This window comes from Myxocyprinus asiaticus, chromosome 20 (assembly GCF_019703515.2).
Source record: "Myxocyprinus asiaticus isolate MX2 ecotype Aquarium Trade chromosome 20, UBuf_Myxa_2, whole genome shotgun sequence".
Taxonomy (NCBI): domain Eukaryota; kingdom Metazoa; phylum Chordata; class Actinopteri; order Cypriniformes; family Catostomidae; genus Myxocyprinus; species Myxocyprinus asiaticus.
The window spans coordinates 32,987,997-33,012,838 of record NC_059363.1 but is presented as its reverse complement, the minus strand read 5'-3'; the positions used below and the strand labels follow the sequence as shown (position 1 = coordinate 33,012,838).

The following is a 24,842-nucleotide window of genomic DNA, read 5'->3' as shown; positions in this document are numbered from 1 at the left end:
AATATATGTACCATTTTTAAAGAAAACATGAGTGAGCAGGCAAAACACATTTCTTTTATTTCTTATGGGATTCATATTCAACTGTAGGTTATAACAGAATGGCACAATCATAAAACAAAACATGACAACAAAGAAAAAAATGAAATGACCCCTGTTCAAAAGTCTGCATACCCTTAGTTCTTAATACTGTGTACTGCCCCCTTTAGCATCAATGACAGCGTGCAGTCTTTTGTAATAGTTGTCTATGAGACCCCAAATTCTTGCAGGTGGTATAGCTGTCCCATTCGTCTTGGCAAAATGCCTCCAGGTCATGCAAAGTCTTTGGTCGTCTTGCATGAACCACACGTTTGAGATCTCCCCAGAGTGGCTCGATGATATTAAGGTCAGGAGACTGTGATGGCCACTCCAGAACCTTCTCCTTTTTCTGCTGTAACCACTGGAGGGTCAACTTGGCCTTGTGCTTACCTGTGGGTTTTTCTTTGTATCCTGAACAATTCTTCTGGCAGTTGTGGCTGAAATCTTTCTTTGTCTACCTGACCTTGGCTTAGTATCAAGAGATCAAGCTATTGAACAGTACTGACTGGCATTTTCAAGGCTTTTGGATATATTTTTATATCCTTTTCCATCTTTATAAAATTCCATTACCTTGTTATGCAGGTCTTTTGACAGATCTTTTCTGCTCCCCATGGCTCAGTATCTAGCCTGCTCATTGACTATTTATACACAGACACTAATTGCAATTTTAAAAGCCACAGGTGTGAGAAATTAAACTTTAATTGCCATTTAAACCTGTGTGTGTCACCTTGTGTGTCTGCAACAAGGCCAAACATTCAAGGGTATGTAAACTTTTGATCAGGGCCATTTGGGTGATTTCTGCTATCATTATGATTTAAAAAGGAGCCAAACAACTATGTGATAATAAATGGCTTCATATGATCACTATCCTTAAATAAAAGACAGTTTTTTTGCATGATCAGTCTTATTTTCAAAATCAATGCCAAAATTTTACAATTTCTGCCAGGGTATGCAAACTTTTGAGCACAACTATATATTCCGCTATCTGTCTCTCTTATATGTATTCTATATATTCCGCTATCTGTCTTTCTTATATATAACAAATATAATATATTCCGCTATCTGTCTAGTGAGCAGAATAGCACCTCAGAATGCACGACATGTCGAACCTTGAGACGGAGGGGCTACAACAGCAGAAGACCATGTTGGGTTCCACTTCTGTCAGCCAAGAACAGAAAACGGAGGCTGCAATGGACCTACCATTTGTGTACCTCAGCAATAAATCCAGATTTGTTATGTTTTTCCAATCATCTACTGTCCAGTTTTGGTGTGCATGTGCCCACTGCAGCCTCAGTTTCCTGTTCTTAGCTGACAGTAGTGGTATCCGGAGGGGTCTTCTGCTGCTGTAGCCCATCCGCCTCCATGTTCGACGTGTTGTTTGTTAAAAAATGCTTTTCTGCATTGCACTGTTGTAACGCATGTTGATTTGGGTTACTGTCACCTTCCTGTCAGCTTGGACCAGTCCAGCCATTCTCCTCTGACCTGTTTCATTAACAAGCCGTTTTTGCCAACAGAACTGCCGCTCACCGGATGTTTTTTGTTTTTGGCACCATTTTGAGTAAATTCTAGAGACTGTAGTGCATAAAAATCCCAAGAAATCAGCAGTTACAGAAATACTCAAACCAGCCCGTCTGGCACCAACAATCATGCCATGGTCTAAATCACTGAGATCACATTTTTTCCCCATTCTGATGGTTGATGTGAACATTAACTGAAGCTCCTGACCCATATCTGCATGATTTTATGCACTGCACCACTGCCACACGATTGGCTGATTAGATAATCGCATGAATAAGTAGATGTACAGGTGTAAGTGGCCAGTGAGTGTACTGTCTATCTATAGTTGCGTTGCACACTTTTGTTTTTAGCGCTAAACGCAATTTGTCACGTGAAAATGTGAGTCAATGTGAACAAGCTTTTAACGCTCAAGAATGTGAAACAGACATCAAAATTTACCTTACATTTCTGATTATGTTTCAGTGAGAAACCTATTGTTTGTCTTTAGAAGACTTGGAATATGACGCATTGGCCGCAAGGACTACTTTTATGATAATTTTGGGTCCTTTTTTAAACTTTAAAACTTGTAATTGTATTGACAAGACAGACAGCGATATTGGTTTCATTTTTTTATTTCCTGCTGTCCATAAAAAAAAAGACAGTCTTATGGGTTTGGAACAACAATGTTGTGTAAATTACGACAGGATTTTCATTTTTGGTGAACTAATCATTTAATAATTGTAGTGATGCTTGTCTTTGCAGGAAGCACTAATTAGATGTGATTAGGCAGAATGCTTCACCATGGACACTAATGTGAGCACTACGTGCAGTGTGACAGCAAAAGATCCTCAGGGATGCTGCTGTCCCAGTGTCTAATTCTCTGCAGTAACAACTGATACACAAGCAGTCTCTCACACACAAACCAAACTAACAGAAAATCTGGAATGTTTATAATCATTTAGAGATTAATCACTAAATGCAATGTAATGCTTGCAAGATCTGTTCGGATATGGTTGAGGACAGCAGGAAAAGAACAATGCCATAGTTTTCCCTCCATAGAAAAAATGTCAGCGGTCACCCAAGTGAAGTTTCAGACCGCCGGAGCAAATTTTATGATATTGAATTTTCCGCTAAATATGCTTTTCATCTGAAACGCAATATTTTTTCTGGTGTGTTTAAAGCCTGGTTTCACGCGTTTAGTTGTAACAGAACCACTTGCGTGGACTCCCCTCGATATCACGGCGCAGACCACAAAACTAATGTGACCCATTTTAATTCTAGTGAAACTTTTCTAGTTTAAAGCTCTATGGAGGAAGTCAAACTTTTCAAACAGTAGACAGCCCCGACATGCTAAACAGCAATAAGAAAATGCTATGTGCCAAAATAAAGGTTTTCTAAATTCCACATCATACTTACTAAAACTTCACAGGATTTTATAGCTGTAACAGTAACTGATATTTTGACAAAACATTTTATAGTTTCATATTGAATAGTACTAGACATCTTTTTTTATAACTGTGGCAGTTGTAGTCAGTTTCTAAATGCTACTTTACTATTTTTTATTTAAAAAAATATAATACTTAAATATATTATTTTTTATTATTTTAGAAAGACTACCTACAATGACCTAACAACAGTAATGAGGAGCCATCTACTGTCTTGTGCTTATATGGCATTGCACTGTAAATATAAGGGCAAATTTATAAAGGGCTTTAAAGACTTTAAAGTGGATAATAAATATAATAGGCTCTTATAAATAAATAGGCTCATCCACTTTTTTATTTATTTTTTTATCCCCTTTTCTCCCCAATTTGGAATGCCCAATTCCCACTACTTAGTAGGTCCTCGTGGTGGCGCGGTTACTCACTTCAATCCGGGTAGCGGAGGACAAGTCACAGTTGCCTCTGCTTTTGAGACAGTCAATCCGCGCATCTTATCACGTGGCTCGCTGTGCAAGACACCGCGGAGACTTACAGCATGTGGAGGCTCATGCTATTCTCCGCGATCCACGCATAACTTACCATGCGCCCCATTGACAGCGAGAACCACTAATCGCGACCACGAGGAGGTTACCCCATGTGACTCTACCCTCCCTAGCAACCGGGCCAATTTGGTTGCTCCAGAGACCTGGCTGGAGTCACTCAGCACACCCTGGATTTGAACTTTTTTTTACTGTGTTGGGTCACTGGTGTAGTGATTCAGTAGTGTTGATAGTTGTGTGTATGTTCTGTTAAATAGGTTAATTTTGTCTGTTTGTATTTGTTTAATAAAAATAGTTCAAGTAATTTTCTGCATTGAGGCATTTAATTATCTGACAGTTATTATTATAAATGTCAAAAGCTCCAAATAATTAAGCACACACATGACAGGGCGAACATGAATAACCCTTCAATAATGATTCTATGGTCATTTTAAGCTATTCTTCCACCGACGCGTGCAAATAAAAGTCCGGCGTTACAGGCTTGTGGATGTGCACAGCCCTGCTGATGAAAAAAATCCAAGGGGAAACACTGCCAATACTCTTTTTATTTTTTTATGCAATAAAAGTGACATTTTTGTCTGTTCCTTACACAAAGCTATTGTAGCTTCAGAAGACTTCCTCAATACACTTCCTACGAAATCGAAGAACGAACGGGTGTGACGTCATTTAGAACAAGATCTGGCCAAAAAGAAGGTGTTTTTGAGTTCGTTTTGGTGGTTCGTAACAGCTCGCTAAAGCGAACTTTTAGGAAAAATTCTTACCAGCTGCTAAACACCTTACTGCCATTGGTCCACGTCATCGGTAGGTGCCGATGGGTAATTTTGTTTATGTTGTTCAGAGTCAAAATAAGTCAACATGAACACATCGATGTGCAGATTTATTAACGACCTGGTGCAACTTACTTACATCTGTACGATCGTTCGATTTTCCAAGACCAAGTCATGTGATTTTTTTTTTCTTTAGTCTACTAAAGGAATCAAATCTTCTCAAATACTCTCAAGTGCCCATTCACTCATGTGCCATCTGCAGCAAAAGCCATTCACACATCTGTCTAAAGATCATTGTTTTATCTTTGTTCTGCTCATTAATACTTTTATACACATCTTTGCAGTGGTATCAGTGTCATCATAAATTACAGTAACAGAGTGTAACCAGCGCATATTATGGCCACGTGTAGCATGTTAGCGCATTAGCGTAATGAATTCAAATGTAAACAAGACAAATTAAACATTTTCTACGGCATATATATTACTTTAAATCATCATCGACTGGTTAAAACAGCTTTTACTGACCTCATGTGAATTCTACTCATCGAATGAGGCATTTAGTCATTGATAAAAGGTTTTACATGTAACATCCTCATATTTAAATGTACTTCTAAATGCCTCCCACATCGGTATGGCGGGTGTCTGAATATTCGGAAACAGTATACCGTTGCTTGGCTATTTTGAACTTATTTTTACCCCTTAACGAAGAAGTACTTCTACGGAAGTATGTCAAGGCCTTTAAAATAGTGCACGCTTCGTATGGACTATTTCTATCTTTTATGTTTTTTTTGTCATTTTCGGAGCTTGACAGCCCCTGATCACCACAAATTTTCATTGAATGGAATAAAGCAGCATGAACACTTCAAAAATTCTCCCTTTGTGTTCAATGGAAAAAAAAGGACTGCCTTGTACCAACATGAGTTTAAGTATTTATTTTTTTGGGGTGAACTATCCCTTTAAAAGGTGTGTTCATGGCCAAATACACACCTACTGTTTGACACACATTCTTATTTGTATATAAATCTACTCACCGGACTCAATCTTTTGCTTCTTGGCCTTCTTTTTGCTGGTGGTCTCAGTGGGGGCAGGGGGTGTGGCTTGAGGCAGCGGTGGGCTGGACTGCTTAGTCAGGGGGAGGGGTTGCTCTTTACGGACAGCAGGTTTGGAGCCATTGACTTCTGGTTCAACAGGGGTAGGTGGAGTGATTCTGGCAGGAGGGGTAACAGTTGGTCCAGTTTTTGGCTTCTTCTCTTTCTTTTTTCTCTCTCTTACTCCAGACAGAGGCTCTGCCTGGACCGGAACAGCAACAGGTGGAGTCACCGTTACCGCCTCAGAATCTTCATCATTTGAGGCCGGGCTAGTGGCATCAGATGTATCGAAGTCCTTTAGGTCTTCCTCCGACTCTCCGCCTCCGCCTCCACCTCCTCCACCAGTCTCCTTCTTCTTGTTCTTCTTTTTCTCATTCTTTTTACGTGCATCGGGCTTAGCTGGCGGCAGTTTAAGATCTCGTTTCTGGCGGGCCAAAACCTTGTCATAGGAAGTCTCTTTCATAAAGAGCCAGAAAAAAAGGAACATGAGAGCGATAACCAGTGACGGTGCCAGGATAAGGAGGTACTGTGAGTCAGCAAAGTCCAGCGCCATTCTGAAGGAAAAGATGCAAGAACAAATTAGTGATGTGCAAAACTACCCATTTTCAAAGTTGATTAGTCAGTGGGTTGTCTGAGCAGCTAGTTGACTAACTAGTAAAAAGAAAGTCCTGTATAATTAGGCTGGTTTCGGGTTCAACTGACCCCGATTGGATGCGATTCACAGGGGCATTTATGCTACCTTTACATGCTATCGGAATTATGCTAACAACAAGTTTCCTACTCGGAAGTTGCACATGACCGTGGTAATTACGACTGGGTAAACATTCAACATGGTGAACAAGAGTACAGTTTAAATAATGAATGACGATTTTATTCATTTTTCTAAATGATGCTACCATACCATCACTTGCCTTTTCGGTCATATACATTTATGCATATCAGGAACTATTAGATGCTTATTGGAAATAGCATGTATTTGACCAAAATTCCATTATCGTCAGCCGGTTCGCTAGCATGAATTACGATGCCAAGAGTTCCAAGAAATATACATGAATGAACCTGGCGACCTCCATGTTTCCAACGACAAAGCACTTGAACGTGATGTGCTCGTAATTATGACTTCAGAAGTGGGAAGTTGGATAATTCCAATAGCATAACATGAGATGCATTCTTGCAAAAACAGCTAGACAAGTACAATGAAATGGAAAAAAACTTTAAAAGTTGCAGGGCTTCAGAATAAATAATAATAATGATAAAAATAAAAGACTAAGCAGCTTTTGCCTCAAACTAAAACATTTAGGTTTTTAGTTTCCAAATTCAGAATTGCTCAATTTAGGTTGTTCAGTAGCAAGATAGAAAAGCCGAAGACAGCTGATAACCGATTACTCAGCAGAGAAATATATATACACTACCAGTCAAAAGTTTTGAAACACTTACTCATTCTTTATTATAATTTTTTTTCACGTTTTAGAATATTAGTAAAGTCATTCAAACTATGGAATAACATAAATGGAACTATGGGAATTATGTTGTGACTAAACAAAATCCAAAATAAATCAAAACTGTGTTATATTTGAGCATCTTTAAAGTAGTCACCCTTTGCCTAGAATTTGCAGACATGTACTCTTGACATTTTCTCAACCAACTTCTTGAGGTTTCACCCTGGGATGCTTTTTAAACAGTACAGAAGGAGTTCCCATCTATGTTGGGCACTTATTGGCTGCTTTTCTTTATTATTTGGTCCAAGTCATCAATTTCAAAGAACGTTTTTTTTTTTTTTTTTATTTTATTTTTATAATGAAATAAATTGATATGGTGGCACAATTATATTTTTGTCTACAAAACTAATTTCAAACATTTAAGCGTACGCCTTCAGATCAAAAGATTTTTAAGATCATGGGAAACATTTCAGTCAAGTGATTCAAAACTTTTGACCTGTAGTGTGTGTGTGTGTGTGTGTGTATATATATATATATATATATATATATATAAAATGTTAAAGTTCTTAGTCTTTCCTTACTGTGACTGTAAATATCAATAGAAACCAGAAAACAAAACAAGATTTGGTACACAACACTGGACTTTTTAATTACAAACATGCCCGAAATACGAGGGTGACCCTTATCTTGTCTGCGCTCCCAGATGCTCTCACAAATATGCACTCTTTAAATTATTTACAATGCATTACAACATAAACACTACAAAGTGAACATCTTCATATAACCAAATGAGCAGTAATTCATCAACAGTAGATTATCAGCGAATGTATGTTATCACTAATCCGGTAGTCAGTTGTGAACCCACAGACGGCTGATTCACTGTATGATTCACTGAGAAAGAGACTTTGATTGAAACTGCTAACCTGAGCACCTGAGTTCAAACTCGTTTCGCAAATCGTTTCGGGTGATTCATTAAAAAGGCCTGGTTCAAAAGAGTAATTTTCCACGAATTGTGCTGCATGCTCATCTCAACAGAAAGGATGAAAAGTGGCATAAATTCTAGTTTATACTTAACGTGTCCACTTGTTTGTGTGTCATCTAGCCATCGCAACGCTCCTTTTCAGATGGTCTGCCACATGGCAATTATTTTTTACATTTTTGTGCAATGCGCACACAGTGCTTCAATACTATTGGGCAATAAATTATTGCGACCATTTTAGTCCAACTTTAGTTTCAACTATTTTGAGAGGGTTTTACTGTGGCAACTGTCTAACAGCTAAAGCACATCATTATAGCTGGGTTTCCATCCAGCTATTTTTATGCGCATTTTGAAATTGCGAAAAACGGTTTATTCGCAAAACAGTAATGTGTTTGACCACATGTGCACGTGTTATGAGTGTGTGATAGTTTGATGTGACTGACCCTATGAAAGGTCCCACCTTGGCACACAATTCTTCGAACACAGCCCTTGAAATTTAGAAGTGTTTAACACACAGCTGGTCATTAAAGTGGGTACTCACAACTCACGCCAGAACAGTTTTGAGAGCGGGTGCTCCCAGGTATGTGGAGGCTGGCGGTGTATGGGCATCACAGCCATTTTAGCACTCATATCAGATATTACACTTATTCTGTGGCATCTCCTGGCAGCATTTAATAAAACAATGTTACTCTAATCATGCAAAAAATAACGTTGTACAATTGCAAATCTAATCCTCTCTCCGGAGAAAGGAGGTCATTCTGCTGGTCCATCATGACAAGGTGGCATCCTCAAGATAACGCACATGAAAACGCGCAAAGATTCATATTTTCTTTAGTCAAATTTTTTCATGCGCTTAAAGTGGAACATTTAGATGGAAACCTAGCTAGCACGCTTATTAAAGCAACGGTGCTAAAAATATAAAAACAATGATATACATATTATAAAAAATGATGTAGACAACTAGCCAATCATTGTGACCCATCATTGTAATTGTGACCCATTTCCCAGTTTGGAGGAACGGTTTCCATAGTGAATGATAGGTTTTATCATTTTTCTAAATGCAGCTCCCTTGTTATTGCTTACCATTTCAGTCATACACATTCATGTTATCAGTAACATTTTGATGCATACTGTAATTTTTTTACACAAAGTAAAATAGAATGCATTTGACCAAAAATCCATGTTTCCTACTCTCTCTGACAATTTAGCAAATTAAAGTGACATACTAGACTTTAGAAGTGGTAAGTTGGATAATTCTGATAGCATATGAAGGCAGCATTAATCCCATGTAAAGTATAAACAAGTTCTTAAATCAAACTTTTCACGCTGCTACGTAACTCTCAATAGATATTACACCTCCTTTCATGGAGATCTAGAGCAGGTACCGATTCACCAGCTGCCAATTCAAGGCAAGGAGCATAACTGTCTCAGGCACAAAATCAACAACACACCTTCACTAGAAAAAGAAATACAGACACACAAATATAGTTTATGCAAAAAGCATAACATGTTCTGATATAGCCAACCAATAACAGTTCTACCAAAATAAATCTTTGCCTACTCCCCTAGAACACCTCATCTCAATGGCTAACATTTACTTGTTATAAAATCACATCTTATCACCTCCTCCATGCCTCCTGTCTTGTCCCCTCCACCTCCAATCTCTCACAATGGTATGATCCAATTAGTATGTGTGCTGAATGCAACAATCTGGGTTTACTTATTAACACTGAGCTAAATACCTGTGAGCGGGTGACATTCACTCTCGCACGTCCACCTTTCTGAGAGTATGGGTATGGGTAGTTGATGTATAATGTGTTAATGGATGTGTTCTCAGTTCCTAACATTCTGCCTACAATCTCATTTTGCGTTCCATGGAAGTCAAACGGGTTTGGAACGACATAAGTGTGAATAATGATGTCAGTCACTATCAGTGTTGGGTAACGTTACTTTTAAAAGTAACTCATTAGAATATTGCGTTACTCCTTAAAAAAAGTAACTTAAACTACATTTCTATGGAAAGTAACGCGTTACGTTACTTTTGAGTAACTTTTTTCTCACAGCCACTTTCTCTTCTGCTATGCATTCCATACAAATAAGCCATGCATTGCATACAAGAGACATTACAGGTCATGCTAGCAACTGTACAACACTCATGTCAAAACAACATAGTAAACAAACAGATATTTAGAAAGTAAGTCTTCAAGTCATATAATAAAGAATCAATAACATGAATATGCAGGATTAGTTTTACCATCAACATGTCAGCCAATATGAATAATGAAGAATAACCACTAAAGCAGCAAAGTCCAACACTTGAACCTGCATCATATATGTCATTATGAGTCAACATGTCTGTATCTAAAAGGTGATTGGTTCTTTTACCTGCAAGGCGGGACTTCCTTTCTTCATCTATTGACTGTTGGGTGCTAGAGCTACTTGGTTGGGCGTTCCAATTTCTCCCATACATTTAAACAGAAGTGACTCGTCTCTGCTAAACAGTCTTTGGCCTCATACGCTATAGAACTACAATACCCATCATGCACTACGTCTCCTCCCCGAAGTTTGCACACTTTTACTCCCGATTTCTCACAATACAGGGACAGTAGAGGTGTACAAAAGCAACAGTTTACTTTATTTAAAAACTAACCACGATATTATGGTCTAAAATAAAAACAATATTACTTTACTATACTCGTTACTCAGAAAAGTAATCTGATTACGTAACACGCGTTACTTATAACGTGTTACCCTCAACACTGGTCACTATTACAAATAGGTTCTTCAATTTTAGCATTCACCAGTTGATAAGCATTTAAGATGGTCTGATGGTGTGACATGAATATTTAAAAGTGCAAATATTTCATTTAGTTTCTTAATATGAGGTCATAAAAGCTGTATACATAATAATTACAAATTAATTAGTAAAATGCTTTTTAGAATAGTTTAAGATGCATGTCAACTTTTTAAACTATATTTCATGTCAGCTCCCACATTTAAAGATTAAACAGGTGTTGGTGTTGACAACATACCTGTGATCACAGAGCTGAAGAAAAATACAGGCACAAAACTACTATGACACAGTAGAGCTATGCCAAGCCAGAGCTGTCATTTTAAGACATACCCTTCACTAACACAAATGACATCCTAAACTCAGCACAGCGGGGCTTTGCAAGGAACAAAAATATCCAGCCGGGATAATGTCACTCCTCTGCACCAGTACACCGATGCTGTGTGGTCTCAGAACTGCAGACAGCACTCACACATCCTCAATGCTAATCTGCCTAAAGCTCAGCATTTAAAGGCCTCAGTGTGGCCCTTTAAAAAATACATTTTCAGGCTCAATGTGAATCTTGTGCTTGGATGAGATTAGCCAATAGAAGACGACGAAGAAAAAAAGAACTTTTCTTCTAAAAGTGGACTCAGATCTCATTTTGGTCCAGTTAAGTATGGGTCTCAGACTCTTATTTGATTTAATTCACGCAATATTTATTTATTTATTTTTGGTACACTGCAGATAGACCATTATTACATCTAGGGATGTCAATTTTCAGACATTTTCATAATCGTCGTGGAAATTAACGATCGATTAATCTTAACGTTAATATCGCAAAACACCTCTAATCTGTGTGACTGTGGCTTCTTTTGTGATTTGAATAAGACATGATTATGGAGCGTGCAAGTGCTCTCTAGCGGCGGGTGACTGTATAGACAGCCTTATCAACATCTGCTGTCATGATTACTGCATATTTGTCCTGAAATTAATTCATTAAAGATCGATAAGTAGAGTTGGGGTACTTGAGTTCATACTCAGAGTCATGAGTATAATTATAATGGACTTGGACTTGTCATGGACTCTGATGCATTTTTACTCAGACTGGACTCGGACTCAAGCCTTTGGGACTCCGAGTCCAGTTGAGTACATAGCATTTGATTTGTGATGCAATGAACAAAATAAATAAATAAAAAGGAAACAGAAATAAATGGACACTCTGTCTGCAAGCAGTTGTAGCACCCCCTGATGTCGTAGACGTAGCCAGAGTTTGTTTCACCGTGTTGAGCAAACACACCTGCAGAGCGGCACACTCAGTCAACCAATACGCTTGAATGTTACTACAGAGACTGCTGTATAACATCGATTACTGAAGTGGCTGGCACAACGAACCGAACACATAAAGATGGGTATGTAGCCAATGTACCAGAAACTACAAGGCAGTTTCGCACAGCACGGGACCTGACAACTGGTAAATCGCACACGGCGTTTGTGCAGCCAAGATGGTGCTCGTGTTGCGGTTTCGTCAAGTCACCCACATCATGTCTCTCACAGTTTACTAAAACAACATATACAAATAAAAATTCAGAAAAATATTAATAATACTGGGCTATTAAGTCTTTTAATGCATATTGTATCCACACATGTAGGCTTCTGTAGTTTCTTGTGGTCCACGCAGTGTTGTCAACTTTATCTGGTCCTTGATTAATTAACTGTAACTTTTTAAATAGACTGGCAAAAATGTTTTATTGCTAAAGCAGACTGCAACTCTGAAAAACAGATAACAAAATTGTTTCATGATTTTACATGAGTAAAAGTAACTTATATTTTGACAAAATGTTGTAGTTTCATATGAAATTATCTAAAAGGTAGAATCTATTAGACCTCATTTTATATCAACAGTGGCAGTTGTAGTTAAAGTTTCAAGACGCTTCAGCATTTATTTATTATTTCATAAATACTATAATTTGTCATTATTACTGTTATTTAAGACTAGCTACACTGACCTAACCATTGTAATGAGGAGCCTTTCCTCCTGTGTAATATGTATGTTCTGTTTGAATTATGAACAAACGGGATAATAATGGGCTCATATAAGTAAATATGCTCTTCAGTTTTTAAAAGGGGGAGAGAAAACTTCCTGTTCAACAACAAAAATAATGTCACTTGATGCATGTCCTTGTTCTTGAAAACCATGAACAAAACTATGCAACATAAAAGGAAAAGCGACCAAGGATACATTAAATACAGGTTACGTTTTTACTATGGTGGGTCGCCACTTGATTTCCAATGTAAAATCAGTTGAGAACCACTGAGTTAAAGGTACAGACAGGAGCAGTCTGGCTGCACTGTCACGCATCTACATGTTAACTGTTAATAATCATAGGACATTACTGTAAAGCTCACACAGCTGATGTTATTTTTCATTTAGTAGTTAATTTAACATGCTATGCTAACATGTAAACTAACATGCATTAGTTATATAACATGTCATAGTTACATGCTATTTTTTTTTTATCATGTTTATAATTCGGTTATTATAAATATTAGCTTTCTTATTTAGTCTATTTTCAAAAGGGAGACTTTTTTTTTTTACACATACTCCATAAAGTAAATAAAAAAAAGAATGGTTTCAAGTTTCAATTGTAATAAAACGTTTGTTCAACCAAAAAAAAAAAACTGATAATAATAATTGTGGAATACACACGGTTATCGTACCGTCAAAATCTCATACCGTTGCAACCCTAGTTGCGTCGCACATTGATTTGACTATACATTCATTCTAGTCTTCAGCAAATCAGCTGAAATGTATCTGGTTACCATGGCAATGACGTTATGCGCTTAGTGCTCACGCTCTATGTCGTCCTGTCAGTCGTGTAACTTCTCAGTGAGTGCTAATTTCTACTGCGTTGACTCAATATTTTCCCAAACCAGTTGGCAGATAGAGACAAAAAAGAAATCTCAGTACATATTTATTTAGATAGGGATCATTTTAGATAAAACTAAACTAAATTGAAAGGACAAATTAAAAAGTAGAAATAAAATACAAAAATTCAAAACAATAACAACTCTGGTTTTAATGACTAACGCAGCTTTCACTTTCTTTAGTCCAGGGCCGGAGTGGGATTCATATTCAGCCCGGGATGTCATGTCCAAGTCAGCCCACACCCAAAGGGGGGGTTGGAGGTGAAGATGATAACAATAAAACAAGATCACAGCAAAAATATGCAATATATGTAATTACTTGAAAATTATTGAAGCTCTCCATGTCATTATACCACATACGGCATTCACTAAGATTTTCACTTGTCATAAGACATCATTGTATGTGTTGTAAAAATAAGTGAATGTTAAAGGGATTTTTGATCATTTACTCAGCCTCAAGCCATCCAAGATGTGTATGACTTTCTTTTGCAGAACATGAATGAAGATGTTTAGAAGAACTGTTGGTCCATTCAATGCAAGTAAATGAGAAGCAGTGAGAAACAGATCAATAATTAAGTCATTTTTTACTATAAATCTCCACTTTCACTTTCATAAGCACTCTTCTCTCAAGAGTTCTTCTTCTGTTTTTGGTGATTTACATATGCATATCACTCCCTACTGGGCAGGGAGGAGTATTTATAGTCTTGTATGCAATGCATATAGTATAGTATAGTACAAAAATTTATATTGATCTGTTTCTCACCCACACTTATCATATCACTTCTGAAGACATAGATTAAACCACTGGAGTTGTACGGATTACTTTTATGCTGCCTTTGTGATTTTTGAACCTTCTGACTCCTGATCACCTATTCACTTGCATTGAAAGGACCAACAGAACTGAGAAATTCTTCTAAAAAGCTTCATTTGAGTTCAGCAGAAGACAGAAAGTCATACACATCTGGGATGGCATGAGGGTGAGTAAATGATGAGAGAAATTTCATTTTTGGGTAAACTAAGTTTATCTAGGCACATAACACTATAGAACTGTAAATGTTTATAACTCTTTCAAGATGTGCAGGCTCACACTTTAAATGGTCAGTGGTTTGTATTTTAGATAATTAAAATAGCAACAGATCCAGTGAAACAATGTTGAGTGACTGTTTTTAAATTTTTACATGCCATTCAAAAACGTGCCATTTTACAATGATACGGAACGCAATTCTGATCCTTTAAATACCGGATGTTACAGACCGTTGGCAATTGTGATGCGACATATGACGAAAGTTTGTCTATCAAAATCAACATGCGGACCTAACCGGCCAAATTTTTGCCTGGCCCAGCGGGAATTCTCCCGATCTTCCCGATTGCCACTCCGGCCCTGCTTTAGTCTATGTTTGAGTGGAGGGGAAAAAGCAAAAAATAACTGAAATGTCAACAGAACGCAATAAAAAGTGCTGAAGGACAGTTTTGTCTTCATACAACTATGTTTTCATTTGTTGTTTTTTTTACATTTGTTCAGCAGGAAACTAATAAAATATAAAAGGTGTTTTTGTTACATTTATATTGACAATTGTGTTTTCTTAGTTGTGAAAGTTTTTTTTTGGAGGGGGGATTTTTCCCCCTTTTCATCCAATTTGGAATGCCCAATTCCCAGTGCGCCTCAATCCGGGTGGCAGAGGACGAATCCCAGTTGCCTCCACGTCTGAGATTGTAACAATGTAAAGTTCCCATTATTACATCATACATACCCATTATGACGCAGAATTCCCATTATAATGCAAATACAATAAAATAAAGTGAACCTAAAATAAAGTGAACCTGTCACTCTGTGTTCACAATGCACATAAGTAAACTGCACCACAGACAGCGAACTGTACCACCTCCCGAGTTAGTCTCGGTGCGCTTAAAAGTACACATACAAGCCAAAAAAAGTTACATTTTCATTTTCAGGCTCAATGGCTTTCGAGCAGAATTATCCGTTATTTAGTTTTAATCTGAGCTTGTGTGTGCTTGTCATCTGTGTCTCTGCATTTTGAAATCAGACACACTGAAGAGGTTTGTGAAGTTCTCGCGCTTTTTATTTGGATTCGCTTTTTCAAAATTTCCAATCGGAGTTGGACGTTTATTTCCTTTTAAAGCTGCACATAACCGGCAAAGTTTAAACTCTGTTTTAGCACAGCGGTTGATTGACAGTTGAGGGGTGGCGCTTCGCTGCTGTCCAGGACGCATTCAGGATGGATAGTGTTTTAGATCTGAAATGCGATGTGGTCACACTACTAAAGCCCTGCGCACATTGTCAACGATTCTGTCACTAGATGTTGCTAGTCTCTTTACTCTGTGTCCCTGGTGGGCGTTCCTACTGCTGTCGCTCTAACGTTATTGGTTGGCTGCACAACTAGCCATAGCTTTTAGAAAATCTGATCACAGATGAGATATACTGCCAGTAAAACTAAGATATTATTCTAATCGACTAGGAATCATTTGTTTTTCCTCTAATAATAAACATTCTGCAGGGAAACAGCAGCTGTGCCCAATGCATCATATCATAAACAAGATGAACAATCTATTAATGTATGAATTACACTCACTCATATTGCTGAGAGTTTCTGGTACATTATCCAATCAGTGCTCTGGAGGGGAAAAGTGTAATAAACTACAGCAATGCTCAATCATCAATGAACGATTTTTCCATGTATGAATGCCATACATTTCTGACACTGTTTTCCACGAATCATTGGTTTATTAATAAACTATTATATCCATGTATGTGGTTACAGACCAATGACACAGAACAGTGAATTCGACGACGACTCCATCTTTCCTGCACTTGGCTCCATTTTCTCAAAGGAGACAGCTGATGTGAGCTCCACTGTTTTCTCTCATTGGTTGTCGCTGGAGATTTCACTCTACATTTGCATACAGTTAAACTTCTCAACTGTCGCGTCTTGACACGCTCACATCCTGTCCCCAACGGTCGCTGTCGCTCATCGCCAGCTCTCATTGAAAATGGTCTCCTGTCACATCCAGGGGCAAAATCGCTTACAATGTGAATGGGGCATAACATGGAAAAATACAGTCTCCTGATGAAACCCACGGAAAATAGAAAATCGGGACATTTGGTTGAGTGCTCCAGTATAAAATATGATGCAAACAGAAACAGTGCACAGTGTTGCATTTGATGACATGCCTGGCTTCATTCTGCCTTCAGGACAGTGAGCTAGACATGCACAAGAAGCACCAGGTACTGAAAACAGCCGTTTGCTCTCCGTCTCACTGGAGTGTGTTCTGATCAAGAAATCCCCGGTGTTGGAAATCTGGATAAGACAAACACGTTAAGAATAACATTTTGAGATAACTTTCCATCTAATTGTCCTTGGAGTCCTTAAAAGGGCCAATATGTCCACCATACTGAATTGCTTTTGTCACATCTCATAAAATTACTGAACCAATGAGACACTGTTTGTAAAGCTGGCTCTACACTAGCTGATTTTTCCATTGATTTTCAGGTGTTATCTTCATTAACAATCACTGGCCAGACAGAGGGAAACAGAGCACCCATTAGCACATCTCAGTGGAAGGTGTTAATCACTTCACTGTCTGGACTCCACTGAATGCATGTGGCCTGATTTTTCTAACCGCGCATACTCTGAAAGCGCAGAATGCACCTGGAATTATTTGCACTAATAAGTGGGTCCACAAAGTGGTAACACTCACCGATGAATCGTTGCGGTCACGAAAAAGCACTAGAAGATGTAATCACTGTAAAACAACAGGAGATGAAAGTGGAAACAAAAACAATATCTGCGCACATGTGTGACGAGGTCAGGAGATACCTGCATTTGAATAAGCATTAAAAAGAAATCTTGGTCTAAACTCCTGAAGAGAAATAATCTAGTATCTCATAGCAGTCGTTGTGCGTATGTGCCACGGAGTATGCAGCATGATGATGACACAGGAGGTCAGCATACTGTTTCCGATACCCTTTGATTTGCCGCATTATGCTGACTCACTGACAAGCTCCATCTCCTATCACACATGTTTGCATCGGCTCCAGTGTGTTTAACTTCCCCTGTGGCATGACCGGAAGAGTGGGAAGCCCAGGTTTGGATACCGTGTTGAAACCAGGAAGTAATCGCATACGTGACAACTGGGATTCAGGTTGCATTTTTCTCTCATTTTTCCTCAGGTTGCATCTTTACTTCACTGATGGTTAGGTTTAGGTTTTGAGTTGGGGGGACGGTTTAGAAATATGCATTCCTCTTCACTATTACTGCCTGTACAGCTGAAAACAAGTCGCTTCTGGCACCCCTCCATGGACGATACACTATAGAGTTCACAAGTGCCCATACACCCAACAACACTTACCGCTTTGTCCACTGGGGGCAGTGTTTCGAATTTCGGTAAGCACAGACTGATTTTAGCTAAAGGAAATCAACCTACTGTTTCCGAATTTCACTGTGAGATCAGTCTGGTGTGTGCACTCACAAATAAAGTTTACTTTGAAAGGTGAGCATTCGACTGCATGCATATGCCAAAACCATACTAAGCCAAAACCATACTAAGCTTTAAACAAATGCAGCCAAGGACTGCTCAAAACATGCAAGACAGGACAAGCAGCTGCTAAAGTCTACAAAAGCAAAATCTGCTCATTGCCTTTACTTGCATATTAATTCTCAAGTAAAAGAAAAACAAAACTTTGGCTGCATGTGTTTTAGATTCACACAACCTTATTTACAGAGAACACAGAGGAGATGGGTGTGGTGCTCATTTGCTCTGAACTGTGCGTGCTTTGTCCTGCAGAGAGGAAAATGAACACAAAGATGAGAATCACTCAGAAGTGGTGAGCCTTTGAGGAGTTTAGCTAGACTCGATCTGTTAAAGGCAACTGCTTTATCAAAGTGTGACTAAACACTGATATTTATCAGTTAGATATCAGTTGGTGCCAGCAACAGTGCACCGGTGATGAGAGAATTCGTGATACTACCCTTGCGACTGCTCCTAACACGTAACTTTTTAATCCATGAACTAGGAAATGAATTGAAATAAAGTCAACTGCAATTTTTCTTTAAGTGTAATGTTTACAGGACAGTTTTAAACAATGAAAGTATCCTTCAGACCCATGGAGGACAAGGATCCTTTGTTTATTGCAGTTACTAGGTAAATATTACAAGGTAGTTCAAGGTCCGGCTCAGTCTCTACTACAAGGACACAGGAGGCACAGGAAGTGAAAACTCAGCTACTCAACTTTTAATTACATAATCTTCTCTGTTTATTTAAATATACACTGCTTAGAACAATAGGTGGGACAAAGAGAGGAACATATGGCCAAATACTGGCAGTGTGAAAAGTAAAGTCCAACACCCACATAGACAAACTTAAAGGGATTGACCACCTAAAATTGTGTCATTATTTACTCGCCCTTTTGAAGTTTCAAAACCATATGATATTTGTTCTTTCCTAGAACACAAAAGGTGAATTGTTTTAAAATATCCATATAGTATAAAGTAAAAGCAGCAATATACCTCAAAGATACCTAAAATCAAAGAATGATTTTAGTTTGTTACAGTGGTTCGAAACAGCTTGCCAGCGCAAACTTTCAGGAAAACTTTGTGCCAGCTTTTAAACACTTTCTCTGCTGTCATTGGTCCACACAAAAGGTGGGTGTGACCCAGTGCTCCACCTACTTTGTTGCCAACATTTTTTTCCAGTTAATTTGTTCACTCAAGATCAGTCAACATTAACACACTGGAATGTAGAGTTGCCACCCTTTAACACACCCATCGTTGCAGTAGTGTTGATGTCTTTCTTTAAAAAACAAGTATAAAAAAAAAAACTTTGATCTTCATCATAAAATACAACAATAGAGGGTAAGCGGTGCATATTATGACCACGAATAGCATGTTAGCAATAGTGACATGAATGCAGAATGTAAACATGACAAATTACACTATTGCATACACATTAAAATCATAATGGAGTGGTTAAAACAGCTTCTTTTACTAAACTCATGTGGATTTGATTCATAGAATGAGGCATGTAGTCACTGATAATGCATTATCATGTCAGATTTCACATGTAGTCTGTTTTCAGCACAGCATGCATCTCATATTTAAATGCTCTTCGAAATGCCAAATATCCTCAAACACTATATGGTTGGTCAGCTGTTTCAACCTTCTTTTTAACTCTGAGCGAAGAACGAACAACTTCGCTGCGAGTTTTCTCTGAGCCTTAAAGGGGGCCTGAAACTATTTACCTCTGAAATGGCAAAAAAAACAAAAAAAAAACACCATAAAAGTATCATTATAAACTGCATGCTAGATTGCAAGTCTTCTAAACCCATACAATATCTTGTGTGACAAACTGACAGACATTTTTGTTTTTCACTGAAAACCTTGCCCTCCGCTGTAGCTCTTCAAATATGGTGCCATTAGACACATCACATCTTGATTGACGTTAAAAACAAAAAGCCATCACATTGCTTAAAAAAAAAAAATTGAATATAACCTGGGTATGGAATATTTTTATGATGCTTTTTTGCCATTTTAAAGCTTGACAGTCCCAGACATAACTTTCAATATGTGTAAAAGAGCAGTCAGGACATCCTTCAAAAATTCATCTTCTGCCATACCTGCCAACACTCCCAATTTTACCAGGTTCACCCCTCCTCCCACTGTACTCGTGATTTACAATTTTTCCAGATAAACTCATGATTTTCCACATTCACATTTTGTTTATGAGAATGTACTAGACCTCCAGGTAGCGTTGCCACCCATCCCGTAAAATACGGGATCATCCCGTTTTTAAATATGAAGTGATGCATCCTGAATTAAATCAATAGCCAACGGGATGTGATTTGTCAACTAAGCAGGTCAGATGGCATCACAGCAAAGTCGTTCCAGATCGTTAATGTAACATTGATACAAGTTGGACATTTTTCATAAGGTAAGGAACTGTGTTAAAAGTCCACATATTGTGCTAAAACTGTCGTTTATTTATTTTATTTTATCGAAGAACAGAAGGTTCAATGTAAATGTTCAATAAGATGTACAAAATTACACAGATCCAACAATGTATGAATACAACCACTGAGTCATAAAGACAAAGTACAGGTGACGGAAAAATAAATAAAAAAGAAAAACGATACATACCAAAAACAATAACCCCCCCCACAAAAAAACACAAACAATCAGTTCTCGTAGTCAATGTGTTGAATGCAGGAGAAATGGGCAGGAGTAAAGACCAGAGCGACTTTGACAAGGGTAAAATTGTTATGGCCAGACGACTGGGTCAGAGCATCTCTGAAACGTCAAGGCTTGTGGGGGTGCTCCCGGTCAGCAGTGGTTAGTAATTACAGACAGTGGTCCGAGGAGGGACAAACCACAAACAGGGTGTTGGGCGCCCAAGGCTCATCGATGCGCGAGGGCAACGAAGACTATCCTGTCTGGCCCGACCCGGCAGAAGGTCTACTGTGGCACAACTCACAGAAAATTTTAATGATGGTTACGGGAGGAATGTGTCACAACACACAGTGCATCACACCCTGCAGTGTATGGGGCCGTGTAGCGGGATCTCAGTCTGATTGAACATCTGTGGGATGTGCTGGACCAACAAGCCCATTGACCACGATTGGCGAGGAGGCATAGCGGCTCCACCTCGCAATTTACAGGACTTGAAGGATCTACTACTAATGTCTTGGTGCCAGATACAACAGGACACCTTCAGGGGTCTTGCAGAGTCCATGCCTCGGCGGGTCAACAAACAAAAATTATTAGGATTGCCCAGCAGTACAATTTGTGGGTAGTTTTTATTCTTCCATTGTTAAACTGCCAGAAGTTATCACCTCGTAGGTTAATAAGGCATGCAAACGATCTATTCAAAAATGGTTTGTTATGAAATATAAGATGGAAATATATGGTTGTTCATTCCTTCAAATGTTGATGTAATAAACATTGCTAAATATGCACATCTGTCATGCGAGCTCGTTTTGTTTTAGCCAGTATAGACCTTTGTCATGCCTGTCTGGCCACTTGTTTGATTCATGGTTAATAACAGGTTAATACTGGCGGTTAGTTGGTTAAAAGAATGTCAAAATTTGCATCCCTAGAATAAAGCTGGATTTTGCCGATATGATATCTAATGTGGTGGAAAAGGCCGATAACCTGTTAATCAACCAACAGGTTTTTTTTTTATTCTTAGGCTTTCTATACTGTGATGGGTATAGACATAGAGGCTACAAGAAACCAAAATAATTAAAAATCCCAGATGCAGTTTATAAATCAACCAAAATCGCAATAACCAGTATAAAAAAAATAAATAAATAAAATAAAAAAAAGTGGGACTTTTAATTAAAAACAAGCCCAAATTATACCAGAGGTCCAAACCTCTATATTGAAGCATTTATCAAACTAAGCTTTTTATAGATTATATATTTACCAGATGAACGATTCTGTATATATAGTTCACCAGATGAGATTTAATGAGGAATAAGGTTTATTATTTTTCACAAGACTTAAAGTTGGAGACACAATGCATGTGTTGACGGAACACATTTCCATAGTCGCATTTATTTTTGCATGCCCTCGCTAACAAGAACACTTTAGAACACTTGACTTATCTAATCGAAATAACTAAATATGCATTGAAGTGAGGGTAAAAATCCAGATGAATAGTCAATGATGAAAGATTTAAATACAGCAAATCCCCACGTGATTATTTTTATTTTACTTCTAAAAGCCGCTGTTATACTGTGGAATCAAGCCATTCTAAGGCCATGTGTCCATCAAAGCATTTTTTTGCCAGCTGAAAATGTCAGGCACTCTTCTGAAACGTCCAGCTGGGAGCGCTTGAGAGCGCATTGGAGGAGCAGCGTTTTTTTAAGCTGAGACACTTTGGTTGCTATGATACGGAATATCCGCGGAAGTGTTGCAAGTACCTAATTTCGCAGATAGTTTGTGTTATCAACAAATTCTGAATGTGGGCCTGGGTAGCTCAGTGACTAAAGACAATGAGTCGCAAGTTCAATTCCAGGGCATGCTGAGTGACTCTAGCTAGGTTTCCTAAGCAACCAAATTGGCCCGGTTGCTAGGGAGGGTAGAGTCACATGGGGTAACCTCCACATGGTCGCTATAATGTGGTTCGCTCTTGGTGAGGCACGTGGTGAGCTGTGCGTGGATGCCACGGTGGATGGCGTGAAGCCTCCACACGCGCTATGTCTTCGAGGTAACGCGCTCGACAAGCCACGTGATGTGCGGAGTTGATGGTCTCAGATGCGGAGGCAACTGAGATTCGTCCTCCGCTACCCGTAATGAGGCGAGTCACTACGCCATCACGAGGACTTGGAGTGCATTGGGAATTGGGCATTCCAAATTGCGAGAGAAAAAGAGAAAATGTAAAAAACAAAAACAAGTACTGAAAGTAAAAAATGTTGGCACAAGGTAGAGTACTTGCTTTGGCCCTTGCTCTGGATTAAGGGAAGGCTGAAGCACGTAATTTCCTCCAAGCATTATTTTTCATATCAATATTGTGGTAGTCCAGGAATGTCATCTGGTACAGACATGTACACTCAGAGACAAGCAAACTTCGCCTCCATTGTTGTTCAGTCATTGTACAAGTAGGATGAGATGGTTTGTCGGTGTGGTATTTGTCCCGCCCCTCCTCCACTGTGATTGTACGGCTGGGTAAAAAGTGAGTGACAAGCGCTGCGTTTTACCCAAAGTTGAACATTTTTCAACTCTCAGCGCCACGTCACGCTGCTGGCTTTTTTAAATACGTGGCACTCCAAATGCAAACAACTGAAAAAATACACCTCAGGAAAAAATGCTTTGGTGGACCCACGGCCTAACTCTAGAAACTTCCAGTGCTTGCCAGAAAAGCAATATTTAAAAAAAAAAAAAAAAAAAACTATCAGCATAGAGTTCCAAAAAGCAACTATCAACACCAATTAAATGTTAAAACTGATATATCTGTCTATCTCTAGCTCAGAACAACATGAGGGTGAGTAAATGATAGAATTTTTATTTTTGGAGTGTACTGTTTCTTTAAAAAGAAGGGCTGGGACGCATGTGTCCTGCAATAAGAGCTTCCATTACTTTGAATGGCAAATCAGTGCGCAGGCGCAAATTTAAAGCCAACACTATTAAAAGCCACCCAACTCACCATCAGGTAATCCTTTCTGTTTAGCTATTTTATATCAAGGATACAATGCAATGCACGTCACGTCTGCTTAAGTCAAACGAGTCTCTAGTGTCAGATATAAGCGTAGAGACAAAACTGTGGATATTTAGCTTGTAAGGTTGGATTTGACCACTAACATTAGATCCAATACCTTGATAAGAAAGCAGTGGGATGGGAGAAGAAGCGAAGTCCTTCGACTATGTCTGATCTTCAGTAAAATGATTCAATGCCAGTCAGGATTTAAAGTAGGTCGAGACGTGTTATAATGAACTGACTGAAACCGCAGTAGCCATTTGACTGACCAGCTAACCAGCTGCAGGAGTTCAACGTGTACTGAGACAGTCCAGATAAGCTGGAGCGTGAACATAGATGAAAACACCACAGCAAAGAAAGGAGGTCGCACTCCAGCAGTCTCGATCCCAGATCTATCGCAATCATTAGTATCACTAGCTAAGCTTAGCTTTAAAGAGAGAGGCGTGGAATGATCGGACATCAGCAGACTTCAAACCCCAATGCAAATCACGTAATGGCTAAGATCGCAAGTCTGTGAATAGATCAATATATCATCATATCCAAAGCCTTGCCCATTGAAATGGTCCCTGAGTGTTCTCCAGTATGGCATGGAGGAGCAGGCAATGCGTTAGGCCCCGTGTGATCTCATCCACTCACGCTTCACTTCACTGCCACATTGGGGATTTAAAGAGAGATAAGCAGCATGCACTTCACATACCTGCGGTGATTTCCTCGCTAGTATTACTGTCGGAATGAGAAGGCGTTGCTGAATGGGAGCGCTGTGGACTGCGGGTCCGGCCTGGTTGCAGGCGGCACGTTGACTTCTTTCGCTTTGGCAGCTTCGGGTCAATGCAGGCTGAAGACGGAACTCTGTCGGAGAGACCGGGGATAAACTAGCCGCGGAGATCTCGCGGAGGCAGAGCTCCAAACTCTCGCGATAAGAGAAAATCTTACTTTTGCTAAATGGGTTGGGTCTTAAAGGGACCCAACACCAAAATATAAATTTTGTCATGTTTACCCACCATCATGTCGTTTCAAACCCGTATGACTTTCCTTCTTGCATTGAAAGCACCAAAGGAGAAGTTTAGCAGAATGTCTGAGCTCCTTTCTTCCACATAGTGAATGTGGAT

The 24,842-nt window shown here is 38.9% G+C and overlaps 1 protein-coding gene across 4 annotated transcripts in view; it reads right to left on the bottom strand.

The window, feature by feature from the left end:
* Nucleotides 1–24,585, bottom strand: part of LOC127411300 (kinectin-like) — a 64,686-nt gene extending 40,101 nt beyond the window's left edge. For all 4 annotated transcript variants that reach the window (XM_051646774.1, XM_051646776.1, XM_051646777.1 and 1 more), the window contains exons 1-2: nt 24,431–24,585; nt 5,352–5,962 (exon numbers count right to left, since the gene is read on the bottom strand). In XM_051646774.1, the coding sequence (XP_051502734.1) occupies nt 5,352–5,961 (610 nt within the window). In that variant the 5' untranslated portion in view covers nt 5,962; nt 24,431–24,585. The remainder of the gene's footprint in view (nt 1–5,351; nt 5,963–24,430) is intronic.
* Between the last annotated feature and the right edge of the window lie 257 nt (nt 24,586–24,842).